Source organism: Notechis scutatus, chromosome 16 (assembly GCF_049901735.1).
Source record: "Notechis scutatus isolate UNSWTSFEM ecotype Mainland chromosome 16, rNotScu1.2, whole genome shotgun sequence".
Taxonomy (NCBI): Eukaryota; Metazoa; Chordata; class Lepidosauria; order Squamata; family Elapidae; genus Notechis; species Notechis scutatus.
In genome coordinates this window covers 5,271,929-5,286,235 of record NC_142024.1, presented here as the reverse complement: position 1 = coordinate 5,286,235, position 14,307 = coordinate 5,271,929, and the positions used below count along the sequence as shown (strand labels likewise).

The following is a 14,307-nucleotide window of genomic DNA, read 5'->3' as shown; positions in this document are numbered from 1 at the left end:
TAGTTTCAATAATAATACTTTTTTATTATTATTTTATAAATAAATCCCTTTCTCCAGCGAAGCGGCTCCGCCCCTCCCCTTCCTCCCTTCCTTCCTTCCATCCATCCATCCATCTCCTTTCCTTTCTTCTCCCCGGCTTCCCTGGTGCAGATGGTATGCCCCTTCTCCCCCCCCTCCGGTCGCTCCCCGTTGGTCCCTCCCTCCCTCGCCTAGCAACGGGTGCGGGAGGAGAGGCGAGCGCCTGCGCCGCCATCTTAGTTCGTCGCCGGCGGGGGAGGACGCGGCGGCCGCCGGAGCGAAGGGGGTCGCCCGCCCGTCCGTCTGCCTCGCTCGCCCGCTCGTGTTTTGTTTTTTTTTCCCCCTTCTTTCCCCCTTCCTCGGCGTCCGGGGGCGCCGTCGGGCCCTTGAGGCGCCGAGATGTGGCTGCTGGCCCCGGCCTACCTCCTGGCGGCGCTGCTCTGCGGCGGCCTCCGCGCTGCCCGAGGTGAGGCGAAGGGTGCGGGGTGTGTGTGTTTTTGGGGGAAAGAGTGGGGGGCACGCCTGACGAGACCTTGGGGGGCTGTCACGAGACGCGGCCTCGCCTGACTGGGGGGTCTTCGCGCGCCTCAAGGGGAGGGGGAGCGGGGAGGGGCAGGCAAATGCTGAGGGGGGAGAGTGGTGTATAAGCGCCTGGAGAGGGGAGGGGGCTTAAAGAGAAGGCCCAGGTGCGGGATGGGGATGGGGAGGTGGGGTGGACAGGTGCAGAGGTGGGGCAGAGTGGGTTTTGCAGGCTGCAGGTCGTCAGGTTGTGTCTGTTTCTGCCTGCACAGGGTGGGCAATCCGTGAGAGAAAGGTGGGGGTGGGTGCAGGGGCGTTAGGTTGCTACCCCCTTCCCCGAAGGAGATGCACCCAAGGGTGGGTGTGGGGAGTTTGCAGGAGGGAGGGGGGGAGAGAAAAAAGTGGCCTAGATGGAAAGGGTGGGTGGGTGGATAGGAGGAATGAATGAAAGGATGGATGGATGGATGGATGGATTGGGTGGAAGGAAGGAAGGGGTGGGTGGAATGAGTGTATAGGAGAAATGGATGAAAGAGTGGATGGATAGAATGGGTGGATAGGAGGAATGGCTGGATTGGGTGGAAGGAAGAAAAGGATGGATGGTATGGGTGGATAGGAGGAATGGATGAAAGGAGGAATGGATTGGGTGGAAGGAAGGAAGGAATGGATGGATGAATGGAATGGGTGGGTGGAGTGGGTGGATAGGAGGAATGGATTAAAGGATGGATGGATTGGGTGGATGGATGGATAGTGGATGGGTAAGAATGGATGATGGAAGGATAGAATGGATGGGATGGAATGGAATAGAATAGATGGATGGGATGGGTGGAAGGAAGGAATGGATGGATGGGTGGGTGGATAGAATGGATGGGTGAGTGGAGTGGATGGGAAGGATGGATGGGATGGGATGGAATAGATAGATGGAATCGGTGGTTGGATAGAACAGATGGATGGAAGGAAGGAATAGATGGATATATGGAATGGGTGGATGGAAGGAGTGGCTAGGTAGGTAGGTAGGTAGATACATAGGTGGATAGGCAGTGTTCTGTCTGCATAGGTGCATCTCTGAAAGAGATGCACCAATTGTGTTGTATTTACATAGACAGAGAAAAAGGGAAAAGTGGGATGGATAGATGGATGGAATGGGTTTGTGGGATTCTCTGCACAGGATTGAAATCTGAAAGAGATGCATTCAAGTGTGTAGTATTTACATAGCAGGAGATAGAGAAAAGTGGGATGGATATGCTGGAAGGATAGATGAATAGTGTTCTCTCTGCATAGGATTGCAATCTGAAGGAATAACTACAAGTTTGTTATATCCATAGAGTTGCTGTCTGAAGAATTTCACCCAAATGTGTGATATTTACATGGATGGATGGGCAGGCTGAGAGAGAGAGAGAGAAATCTCCAGATTGTGTTCTCTACGCAGGACTGCACTTCTAGGAGAAGTGGGGTCTTGTATTTTATCTGCACCATAGGGAGAGAGAATGCTCAGTGTTGTGTTACATATGCACAGTGTGGGAGAGAAGGCCAAGTGGTATGTTGACTGGTATGCACACTCCGGAAGAGGAGGCCAAGTGTTGTGTTGCCTATGCAAAATCCGACACACAGTGTCGTTAGACTCAGGGGTTGTAGTTCGAGACAAAATTAATTCAGGTGGGTGATATATAACCTAGAGATGAATAAAGAGACGGTTGCTGTGGGAAACAAAAATCACAAGGATGTGTTCTCTGCACAGTCAGAGAGAGCAGGTGCAATGTGGTAGTCTGTGTGTATTGTACAAGAGAGGAGGTCAGTCATTGTGTTACCTATGCACAATCTGAAAGAGAAGTCACAGGGATTTGTTAGAGAAAGCCTTTAGGGAGAGCCTTCACAACATTGTGTTATATGTGCATGTGCTTGGCATCAGAGGAGGGGCAGTGTTGTGTTAGCTGTGCATTCGATTGCAATTCAGAAGAGAAGCTATTAGGCTGTGTGATAGATTTCACAACATTGCCATCCAAGGAAGAGTCACCATGTTGCATTTTGTTGGTGCGCAGATGCCTAGCCTTCACAGATGCAGTGTTGCGTGTGTATTACGTATACACACACACGCACAGCATTGGGATTTGATTTGACAGAAGCATCCACAGCAGAAGATGCACAAAATGTTTCGATACAGACACACACACACACACACACACACACACACACACACGGGAAGATAGAAAAGCTGCTGTTAGTAGTTCTGCGCAGCTTACGGAGATTATAAGATTTCACGCTAAAACAACAGAAGATGCAACTGACGCATATTTTAATGGTTAGCAATGTACATTGTACATGCTGTAGAATATTTTAGTATGCTTTCCAATGTAACCGTAGTGCACTATAAACGCAGCGATACATTAATGCGTGATCTAATAACCTCTGAAGGCATTTCACACGGACAGCCAGCAAAAGGAGATTTTTAAAAATGCATAGCTCAACTTTTGCCCCCCTCTCTCTCCCTCCCTCTCTCTCTCTCTCTCTCTCTCTCCTTGTGTTTGGGTTGTACTTACTTGGGACTAAGCCCCATTGAATTCAGAGGTAATTGTGTGCATAATACTCTGTTGCAAAATCTTTTTTTCCTTCTTCCTCATTGCCTGCTAATCACACATAGGGGCATTTAATTTCTTCATGACTTCTCCTCCTATCTTTTCCGGTTCATAACCCCAACACAAGGAGAGACCTTCCCTCTTTTGTGTACTTTGCACACACACACTCTCCCCACTTCACACTGTGTGATTCATAACAGACAGAACATGCAATAGGTAACACGGTATCTTCTGTGGAATGCAGGATATTTTCTGAGATTCAGGCATCTTTCATTCCCCTTTGCAAATACACACACACACACACACACACTATTAACCCCCTCCCCCAATAATTTTACCCACAGCAACCATTTTCTGTCTCTTACAAGAACGCTTATTCTGGTTTTATGATTTTCAAGGTACAATGTTTTGGTGGGGGAAGGAGGAACTGCAGCAGACATACTGAGGCAAACTTTGGGGTTTTTTTGTTTTTTGTTTAAATAAAGCACTCTTCATCTCTCATCTTCCTTCCACACCAGTTATTTAGATTCAAAGGAAAGTTGTTTGTTGTCATCCTGTTTGAGATATGGAAGTTCAAGGTTGTTATTAGTGGTAAGGAAAGGTAAACTCTTAAGTGTGGTGAATCTGCTTCTTGGTAACGCCTGTGTTTAGGTCTCTTACTCTTTTTTTCTCTTTACTTTTTCTCTTTCTCTTCCTTTTTCTCTTTCTCTTTCTCTCTCTCTCTTTCTCTCTCTCTCTCTGTCCATCTCTCTCCCTCCCTCCCTTCCTCTCTCCCTCTCTCTGTCCATCTCTCTCTCCATCTCTCTACCTTCCTCTGTCCATCCTCCCCCCCACACACACAGACAGACGGAGCTGCAGGGTTTGTGCATTTGCTGGTGGAGTAGTTTTTCTGATTGCCGACCAGGGGCATCAAATCTGGGCAATTTTTTTGTCTTCTGGAAAGCCCTTTGTGGAGAGGTATTTCTCGGCCTTGAGGCAGGGAAGGTTACGCATTGCAGAAACACCTCAGGGTTATTATTTCTATTAGATGTGGAAACCGAAAACAAGGGCCACGTGAGATGGCTTAAATGCTGTATTAGTGTCTTTTAAATGCTGTGTTAGTGTCTTAGTTTCAAAAGGATAAATTCACTCTCGATTGATTTTTTCCCCCAGCTGGCACAAGGAAAGCACAGCAGACTGAAATTTTGCTTCACAGTTAGGGGACCCAGCCTTCGCCATACCTGGGGAAGGTGTCAATTTCCTGCTTCATTTTCTTCAGTTTCCTTGCAGAGATCCAGAGGATTAGCACTGGAGAATGAGAGCCAAAATAAACCCTTTGGCACTTTTAAAAGCAAGCGATAGATAAAGAGTTTTCATGTTGAATTAATCTTCCCTGGCAATTCCTGTGCCTTCCAGGCACCGCAAAGCTTGCTATCTTAAAACTGTATTTTAATCGAGAAAATTGTGTTGTTTCCACTTGTCAAAACATATTTGAAGTCTTCCTCCCCCCTCCTTTTTTTTTTTTGGAAGCTTGTCCTTTTAAAGGTTATGGATGCAATAAAGGCAGAGGCTAAATTCTGGAAGAATACTCGTGCATTAGTGTGAGATATTGAGAGGACAAAAAATTGCTGAGGCAAACTTTGAATGACTGAGCAGGCTTATACCGGAACAGCTTTTTCTAGTGCTACAGGAATAACTTTGATTTATTAAGAAGAAATAACTGGGCCAGAAAATCTCTTTGTTTCCACCCAGAACGAGCTGCTGTCTTTTTCTACCTGCCACTATGGAAGGAATCCTGAATGCCAGGGGGATGTTAGGTGATGTCTCTCAGCACTTTATCAAGTTTGAATTATGGCCTAATGTAAGCAAGAGTGCAGAAGGCAGGTTAATAAGATATTTTTTTTATATAAAGCTAAGCAGTTTTTGCAAATAAATCTGTGAATATACACTGGCTTTCGGCCCATAAGTACAATAATGATTTGCAGTCTCTAGACACAAGTCTGTCTTGGAAAGAAAAAATAGATGCAAGATATGAACAGTGATTTAATCACATCCTCCATCTTCCGCCTATCCACCATTTAGTGGCACTTGAATAATTCACATCCTCCTACAGATTAGTCTTCTGGATCAATGCATTGATTTTGGGAGCAGCTCTGATCCTCAGAAACATTCCTTTTGGGATTTTTTTATTTTAATTTCTTTTTAGGAGCTTTATACAGGATGATCCCTGAGATCGTCAGCTCTTTGTTTACAAATATTTTTTCCTTTGGGACGGCAATGCTGTAGTGAATTGCTGACTTAAAACTGGAAGCTGGGAGAGGAGATTATATGTTTTAATCTTGGGGATTAACTAGAGGGGATCATCGTCGCGTAGCTTTAACAAAGTTGGGTTTCCTTGTTTGAAAAGAAGGACTGGGGTGACATGATAGCATCCCAGTATTTGAGGGGCTGCCACAAAGAATAGGGGATCAGTTTATCTTCCAAAGCACCAGAAGGTAAGATAAGAAGGAATGGATGGAAACTAATCAAGGAGAAGTAGCGTCGAACTAAGGCGAATTTTCCTGACAGAACAATGAATTAACCAGAGGAACAACTTCCCTCCAGAAGTTGTGGCTGCTCCATCACTGGAGGCTTTTAAGAAGAGAGTGGACAGCCACTTGTCTCAAATTGTATAGGGTCTCCTGCTTGAGCAGGGGGTTGGACTAGAAGACCTCCAAGGTCCCTTCCGGCTTTATCCTGATGGATTGTTTGCTGGTGTTTTGAATTTAATTCACCCTTCTTCCAAAGCACCTACTTTGGGATTCAGTCCCTTCTCCGAATTCTAGGAAGAGTTGAGAACGTAGTTTGTGACATCTGGCCTAGGATGGATCTAAAATTTCCACCAGGGGTGGTGGTTTCTTTTTTAAATAGGTGCTCCTGTCTCGTGATTGCTTTTTTCGTAGCAATGAGGCTTCTTCCCCGTCTTGGCTTTTGCATCTTTTGCAGTCTGTGCTTCTCAGCCCAGGCAGGAACACCGCTGGAGAACACTTTGGTTTGGGGTGTGAGGAAACTTGCTTTGAAAAGGCACTTTCAGGGGAGAAACCTTGAGCGTTCTCCTTCATAAATGGACACACTGCCTTTGCAATTAATTTATAGCAAAGTTAATGCTTTACTCTTCTCTCCTGAGGCTTGCAGAAAATGACTGCCTTTTATATAGCTTTGCAAAAAGAAAGAATGGAAGAAAAAATACTTATATCTGTCCAAGACGGTGATTTTGCAGCACAAGGGGACCAGAAGCAAAAATTTCTGAACTAGCATCGGTTTTTTGGTCATCTGGAACAGCCTTTTTCTAATTCGCCCTAAGAGATTAATGGAACAAGCCCCAGTCTCAAAGCATCCCTGTTTTTGTGACGACATTCATTCACCTGGGTCTTCATTGACAGGGAGTCCTCGAATTACGAACACAATTGAGCCCCAAATTTAAGTTGCTCAGCGAAACATTTGCTAAGGGGCCCCCATTTTATGACTTTGCTTGCCACAGTTGTTAAGTTGACTCATTGCAGTTAAGTTAGTCACCTGGTCGTTAAGTGAATCTGGCTTCCCCTTTGACTTCCTTGTCGGATGGTCGCAAAAGGGGTTCACGTGATTCCGGGACACTGCAACCATCATAAATAGGAGTCAGTTGCCCAGCACCTAATTTTTGATCACGTGACTGTGGGGATGCTTGCAAAGCTCATAAAATAGGGGAGACGGTCATCAAGTCGCTTTTTTCAGAACTGTTGTAACTTTGAACGGTCACTAAATGAACTATTGTAAGTCAAGGACTACCTGTACAACATGTTGAGCCTTTTTTTTTCTTCTTAAAAGTTTTTGTGCTTTAGGAAAGATCTTTTTGCTTGATACCTTCCTTTCTGATATCTGAGAAATACACCTGAAATAAAATACTTTAAATAGGGGGTTGTTGGTTTCTCCCGCCACCAAATTTCAACAGTAACAGTCAAGAGAATGCGGAACCGAATAATAAACCATAATTAATAGTAGGTGTTTGTTTGCTTGCCGCTTAAATGTAGCAGGTGAAATTCGGCATTTTAGCTGTTCTTTATTCCAGGCTGAATTGCTTTTTCTTTTATTCTGGGTTGTTAGAGGTTATAAACAGCAGCAATATTTAGGAAGTAGATTCTGAGCAATTTACAAAGGTTTCCTGGATCCTAAACCTGAACTGGCAAGAATTTTCTTACTAGGATTGCCTTGTCTGTCTGTGTGGCTTCAGTTTTTCCCCCCAAAACCTAACCTAACCACCTTATCCTTTCTGACAATCCCTGAAACCTGGCTAATGGATTATCTTACTGCCTGGTGCTAAGATTTTGAACACCAGCTCAAACTGGCTACTAGACTAGAGGAACCTGAAAGATACCCTTCAATGTTTTGTGATGCACATCCAGTTCGACGTACAACCACAGTTGAGCCCACACACGCCTGCTGTTAAGCGAGACGCTTGTTAACGGAGCTTTGCCCCGTTTTACGTCCTTTCTTGCCCCCGTTATTAAACGAATCGCTGCAGATGTGGCATTAGTCACACGGCTGGTCAGTGCACCCGGTCTTCCCTTTGGCTTTGTCATAAATACGAGCCGGTTGCCAAGCCTCTCAATTTTGATCACGTGACCATGGGGAGGCCCCCAAAGTTGTAACTCTGAAAAACGGCCCTAAGGCACTTTTTCCAGTGCCGTTGTAACTTTGAACGGTCACTGAATGGATTGTTGTAAACTGAGGACTACCTGTATGGTTAAACCAGTCCCTGGGGCGGGGGGGGTCAAATAACATCCTTTTGCTATAAAGCAGCCCTAATGCTCTTGGGCTCTGAGTGCTATTTTTTTTCCTTTTCACCTAATCAATACGAATTTTCTCTCTCTCTCTCTCTCCTGCGTTAGCCTTTTTTAGATAAAGCCCCGTGCTATTTTCAGTGCTCCAAGAACAGTTTGAAGGTTGCCAGCCCTCCAAAGAGTGCATTAAATCTTAAATAACAAAACCTATTGCTAAGGTAAAAGACATTTTTGTGAAAAAAGCCTTAATCTTTCCATTTACTCTGGCAGCAGAATCTGCGGACTTTCAGCTGGGACATTATATTATTATCCTTTATGAAGGGAACGGGTCTTATTTAATGCAACCTTCTGCATGCAGTGCTGCGTGCAAACCAAAGTAATTCAACTTTTTTTAAAAAAAATCTTGCGGGATGCTAGTGATGGCGGATGTTACTATCTTGTCTATGGCAGCTTCTGAGAATCCTAGTTCAGTATTAATCAGATAATCAGAGTTGGAAGGGACCTTGTAGGAAATCTAGTCCAACCCCCCCGCCCAAGCGGGAGACCCTACACCATTTCTGACAAATGGCAGCCCAGTCTCTTCTTGAAGGTCTCAAGTGATGGCGCTCCCACAACTTCTGTTCCACTGGTTGATTGTTCTCACTGTCAGAACTTTGTGAATAGTTGGACAGTGTTGAGGGAATTATTTGTTTAGCAGAGCGATGGCATGGAGGAAAAGACCGTCCTTGTGTCTAGTTGTTCTGGTGTGCAGGGCTCTATAGCATTGCTTTGAGGGAAGAAGTTGAAATAGTTTATGTCCGGGATGTGAGGAGTCTATAGATATTTTCACAGCCCTCTTTTTGCAGGATGCAGGACCTCCATGGAAGGCAGGTTGGTAGCAATTGCTATTTTCTGCAGTCCTAATTCCTCTCTGGAGTCTGTGTCTGTCCTATTGGGTTGCAGAACCAAACCAGACCGTTACAGAGGTGCAGATGACAGACTGATGCAGAGTCTCCAAGGGCACAGAGAGGACAGTCATCCAGATGAGAGTCAATGAATGTGTGGGGGATAATGAGGGAGGGGGGCTCCTAATCTGGATTTTGCTTTCCAGGGTAATGTTTTGAATCACAGACACAGGATTAATTAAATGGAAATGTCAGCCATCCCACTCCGCCATCTAGCAAAGAAAGACTCACAGCCATTTGATTTGATATTTTTGGCCAAGAACATACAGATAGCCTTCGACTTAACAACCATTCATTTAGTGACCGTGCAAAGTTACAATGGTGCTGAAGAAAGTGATTTACGACCTTTTTTTGGGGGGGGGAGGAAGCATCACCACGATCAACGTGACCCAAATTCAGATGCTGGGCAAGCGGTTCGTACTTACGACCATGGTTGCTGCATCCAAAAGTCATGCCATCCCCTTTCCTGACAAGCCGAGTCCGTGGGGAAGCGAGGTTTACTTCACACCCGGATTGGCTAACCTATCCGTCGCAGGGATTCACTGTACAGCCGTTGCTAAGGCAAAACTCACTTAGCAAACATCTCGCTTAACAACAGAAATGTGGAACGCCATTGTGGTCCTAAGTCGAGGACCACCTGTACTTTACTGAAGCTTAACCTGGCTATAGAAGTAGCATCTTTTTTTTTTGTTTTTGTTGTTTTAAATGTGGCTTTTATATTCTGTAAGCCGCCTTGAGTCGCCACGGGGGAATAGGTGGCAAAATAAATTCAATAAATAAATAAAAATTAATTAAATTTAAAAAATGATAAGCCGAATCTGGGGCTTTCCCATACAAACAATACAGATCCTCTTCCCCTCCCCCCTCCTCCCCCCCCGCCATCCCGTGGCTATCCAAAAAGGTGCTTGTATATTGTTTAGGAAACAGGGGCTTGGTCCCCCAGTTCTGCATCTCCTGACTTAACCTTGGCTGGCTGTAGCTTCTCACAAGGCTCAGCTGCGCTTCCATTCTCCCCACCCCACTTCTTCCTCCTTATATTCCTATTCCCCCCCAATGCTAATGTCAGGCTGTCAGCTCATGAGGTTTGGATAGGTGAGATGCGCAGCGGCGGGCTGCAACCAGTTTTAACAACCGGTTCTGTGAGCAGCATTCAAAATACAGCCAGTTGACACTCAAATGCTTGCCTTCTAGGGCAGCCCCGGTTAAGTAGAACAGCTGAGGCGCAGAAATCAACTTGAGTCGGAAAGGAGGAAATAAAGGACACGATAGGGCGGGGCCAGCTGATGGTCGGAACTACCGGTTTGCTAGAACCGGTCCGAACCGGCAGCATCCCACCACCGGAGATGCAGCCATTTCCGAAAGTATCCGGGCTGGGCCGTTCCACTCACTCTCTTGTCATTAATGGTGTTCCGTTCGTTGATTTTGCAGTTAACAAGCACAAACCGTGGATTGAGACCACCTACCATGGCATTGTTACTGAAAATGACAACACAGTGCTCCTGGACCCTCCCTTGATAGCATTGGATAAAGATTCGCCGCTTCGGTTTGCAGGTAAGGGGGGGTGGATTCCTGCCATGCTTCCTGCAAGAGTCCTGGTCTCCTTGGGTGGCCATCAGGAGCTCGGTTGACAGATGTCGATGCTGCCGACAGTATCATCGTTCCGATAGATCAGTTCCAAATTGGGAAAGAAGGGGGAGGAGGGGTCATCAGAAGCCCCTCATGCCTCCTAGTATCTTCACTTCTGCCTCTCCAGGAAATAAGGACCACCATTGCCTTTTTTAAAAAGGGGCTAGCAGTGTTTGGGAAGGGAGGCTTTCCTTCGTGACCATGGCTCCTTTGAGGTAGAGAAGTGTAAAGGTAAAAGGTTCCCCTTGCACCTACGTGCTAGTCGTTTCCAGCTCTAGGGGGCGCTGCTCATCTCCGTTACAAGGCCAAAGAGCCAGCGCTGTCCGAAGACGTCTCTGTGGTCATGTGGCCAGCAGGACTAGACGCCGAAGGCGCACACAACGCCGTTACCTTCCTACCAAAGGGATCCCTATTTTTTCTACTTGCATTTTTTTCCCCCATGCTTTCGAACTGCTAGGTTGGCAGAAGCCGGGACAACGAATGGGAGCTCACTCCGTTCCGCAGTGCTAGGGATTCGAACGGCCGATCTTTCTGATCGACAAACGTAGCATCTTAGCCCCTGAGCCACCGCATCCCAAGAGAAGCGTACGCAGAGTTATCCCGTAAAACAGACTGCGCTGCCCCTATTGAAGAAACTCAGAATGATAAAACTGAGGTTGAGGGCAATTCTGGAGAAATTGGCTCTCAGAAGTGGCGGGTGGGGTGGAATGAAACCAGAACTCCGTCTGACAAATAATTGGCAGGTTAGTTAACTTGGACTGCAGCTCATACGTGACTATTTGGCCTGTGTGGTTTGGCATAGCGTGAAAGGCAAAGTGGGGATATGCATTCACTGGGCCGCGTAGGAAGGCTGGGTTGCAACCCATCCCGACTGCCAGCAATCTGCTGTAAAAATGAACTTGAGTCAATAAAGGGGCGATAAAGCCTCTCGGCTTCATTTGACATAAGGAGATTATGCGCAGGAGGCCATGTGGCGTTCATAACCCTTAGCTCAAGCTTTAAATTGGAGATTTGTCGGCATTGGCCTTTGCATTTGTGAAGGCAAATCTTTGGCCACCTTCAGCCTGGTTTTCTAATCTAATGCACCAAAAAGCCAGAGAACCACTGGTTTGACACCTTATCCCTCGTCGGGTTTCCGTTTTGATTGGCCAAGCCAATTCCTGACTTGGCTGCCATCCCCAGATCAAGTTTTCTATCCTGTACCTACTCACCGGTTTTTTGTTTTTTTTTACATAGCATGCTTTGCTAGCTTCTCCTCCTCAAGATATTGGACCAGTTAGTTAGAGATTGAAAGTTCTCAAGAACAAAGCAGCATTGGATCTTGGGCCTTTCTTGTTTTTTTCTTTGAAGATGTTTTACTTCTCATCCAAGAAGCTTCTTCAGCTCTGACTGGATGGTGGGGAATGGAAAGATTTATATTCCTTGCAGACAGCTGGTCATTTGCCTCCTTTTAGAGGGTCCTTGAGGCCACTTGGAGGTTTGTCTGGGTCCTCAGGGTCACATGAGTGGCGCTCCTGGTTCTTGTAGTCTGCATTTTTTTCTTCTTCTGGAACTCTCCAAATGACTCAAATTTTCTGCTACCGGTTTTCCAGAACTGCTCAGAACCTGCTGAAGACCCACCTCTGAAGGTGACCTTTTCCCAAAGTATGCCTAAGTAGACCCTGGAATCTGAGCTTGGGGGCAAAAAATGGGAATTGAATGTGGGGATTGGATTCTGATGCATTTAGGGTTGAAGTGTTGCATTTAAATTTGGAGGGAGAGGGATTGTTCAATCTAATGTCTGTGTGTTTTGACCTTTTCCTCGTTTCCTCCTTTTTTCAGTCTTTCCTGAAGACTTGGGTTTATCTTTTCTCCCATTAGAGAGTTTTGAGGTGACCCTCACTAAGGAAGGTGATGAAAGGCTCTTGGAGTCCCGTTTATCCATATTAACCCACTAACTTTTGTTATGAAACGGGAGAAACCGGCAACAGGAGACCCTGTCATGCTTTTTGGTCCTGTGTTATCACCCACTTTCCCCCATCCCTGCTTCTCCCTCTCCTGCCCTTTCCTTGGCTCTCACCCCAGTCCCCTCTTTATATAAAAAAAAATACCAATAGAAAAATGTCGTGTTTATAACCCCTGGCTAGAAATATCAGTCCATCAGATATCCATTTGGAGAGTCCAGGAGGTGTGGTTTGAAAACACACCCTTGTTTTTCCAAGGAAAATTATATATAGATATATAGATATATAGATATATTTGTTTTCTTAAGGTTTCGCGGGTACTTACATGTATGGTATTCAGCTTTGTTCGGGTATTTTCCCACATCATTATAGTTGTGCTTTTAAAGTTATAGTTTTTTAAAAGCACAACTATAATGACGTGGGAAAATACCCGAACAAAGCTGAATATCATATATATGTATGGTATATATATAAAACTTAAGAAAACATACATATATATATTATTTTCCCACGTCATTGTAGTTGTGCTTTTAAAGTTGTAGCAACGTTTCGGCAGAATCTCATCTGCCATCATCATATATATATGATTTCCGCTTGAGTTGAGGAGGTAGTGTGCCTGTAAAAAAACCTGCACTCAACTAGCAGTGGATGACTGCAGTTAGGAAAGGGAGAACTCCAGCCATGTGGCCTTTTAAAATTCTGAATTTTTGTCATTCTGCCTCCGGCTTCGTGAATTCCATCCTCCGGATCCTTTTCGGAACACAGTCTGGCCTCCGAGTTGGTCAGCAGATCAATTGATCGCTTCAGCCAAGCGTGGGATGGTGGCTTTGCAGAGAACCTGCCCACTGAGAGTCACATTGACCTTGAGACATGGAGATGGAAGTTTGATTTGGGATTACTTAGTTCCTGGATGTTGATTCTCTTGGGACCTGGGGAATACAGATAGTCCTCAACTTAATGACCACGACGGAGCCGAAAGTTTCTACTGAAACAATTGCTCCCATTTTACCACCTTTTTTGCCACCAATGTTAAGTGAACACGCGTTGTATTGGTGCGGGTGAGGCGACGAGGGCCTCTGCCGGCTGCCTGCATTGGACACACAGGCAAGGTGACAGCGCCTTAGGGAAACAAGGAGGTTTGGGGGAGGCAGAAACCCTTAGAGGGCAGCCTGACCAACAAGGCTTTGTATTACACAGTGTAAGGCTCCGGACGAAGGAAACAAAGGACAGCCTGGGCGAGCAAGGAAAGGAACCAGAGTGAGCTAATTTTAAATCGCGGAGATGCTGCCAAGTGCGCAACGGACCCGACTTGTCCGTAAATTGAACGGCACAAGACCCTGTGAGGATACCTGTGATAGAAAACCCTAGAAGGAAAATTGGTGGCATTGGTCTAAACTGTAGTTCCTCAGAACTGGTCGTACATGCTGGTTTCCCAGAACTGTGTGTGCTTTTCCTTCCCCGAGTCATTTGGATTCCCTGACTACTTCTGCTCTTTCTTTCTTTCTTTCTTTCTTTCTTTCTTTCTTTCTTTCTTTCTTTCTTTCTTTCTTTCTTTCTTTCTTTCTTTCTTTCTTTCTTTCTTTCTTTTTTCTTTCTTTCTTTCTTTCGAAAAACCATTGCACAGGAAGACTTCCCCTCCTCTCTCATCCCTTGACAAGAATTTTTGTAAATGACAGTGCTGAATCTTCTGCACCCATTGAAACTCTTCCCCCTGCCCAACACCTTCAAACCCCCTCCCTCCCCCTCCCTCCCCCTCCCTTCCTTGACTGGATAACGGAGTGTTTTTTAACTGCTCTGGTCAAAAAAACACGAGGAAGGCCCAGCCAGCCTTGATTCCCAGTGGCTTTGACCATTGATGTTCCCTGCTGTCGTTCTGACGTTTTTTGCTCTCCCGAGTTTCTCAAGTATT

The 14,307-nt window shown here is 45.7% G+C and overlaps 1 protein-coding gene across 4 annotated transcripts in view; it reads left to right on the top strand.

The window, feature by feature from the left end:
• The first annotated feature begins 223 nt into the window (after positions 1-223).
• Positions 224-14,307, top strand: part of CLSTN1 (calsyntenin 1) — a 36,918-nt gene continuing 22,834 nt past the window's right edge. For 2 of the 4 annotated variants that reach the window (XM_087944599.1, XM_087944598.1), the window contains exons 1-3: positions 288-484; positions 10,258-10,380; positions 12,277-12,345. In XM_087944599.1, the coding sequence (XP_087800725.1) occupies positions 418-484; positions 10,258-10,380; positions 12,277-12,345 (259 nt within the window). In that variant the 5' untranslated portion in view covers positions 288-417. Of the gene's footprint in view, positions 485-10,257; positions 10,381-12,276; positions 12,346-14,307 lie in introns of all 4 variants that reach the window. The other 2 variants (XM_087944600.1, XM_087944601.1) reach the window with 2 other exon arrangements.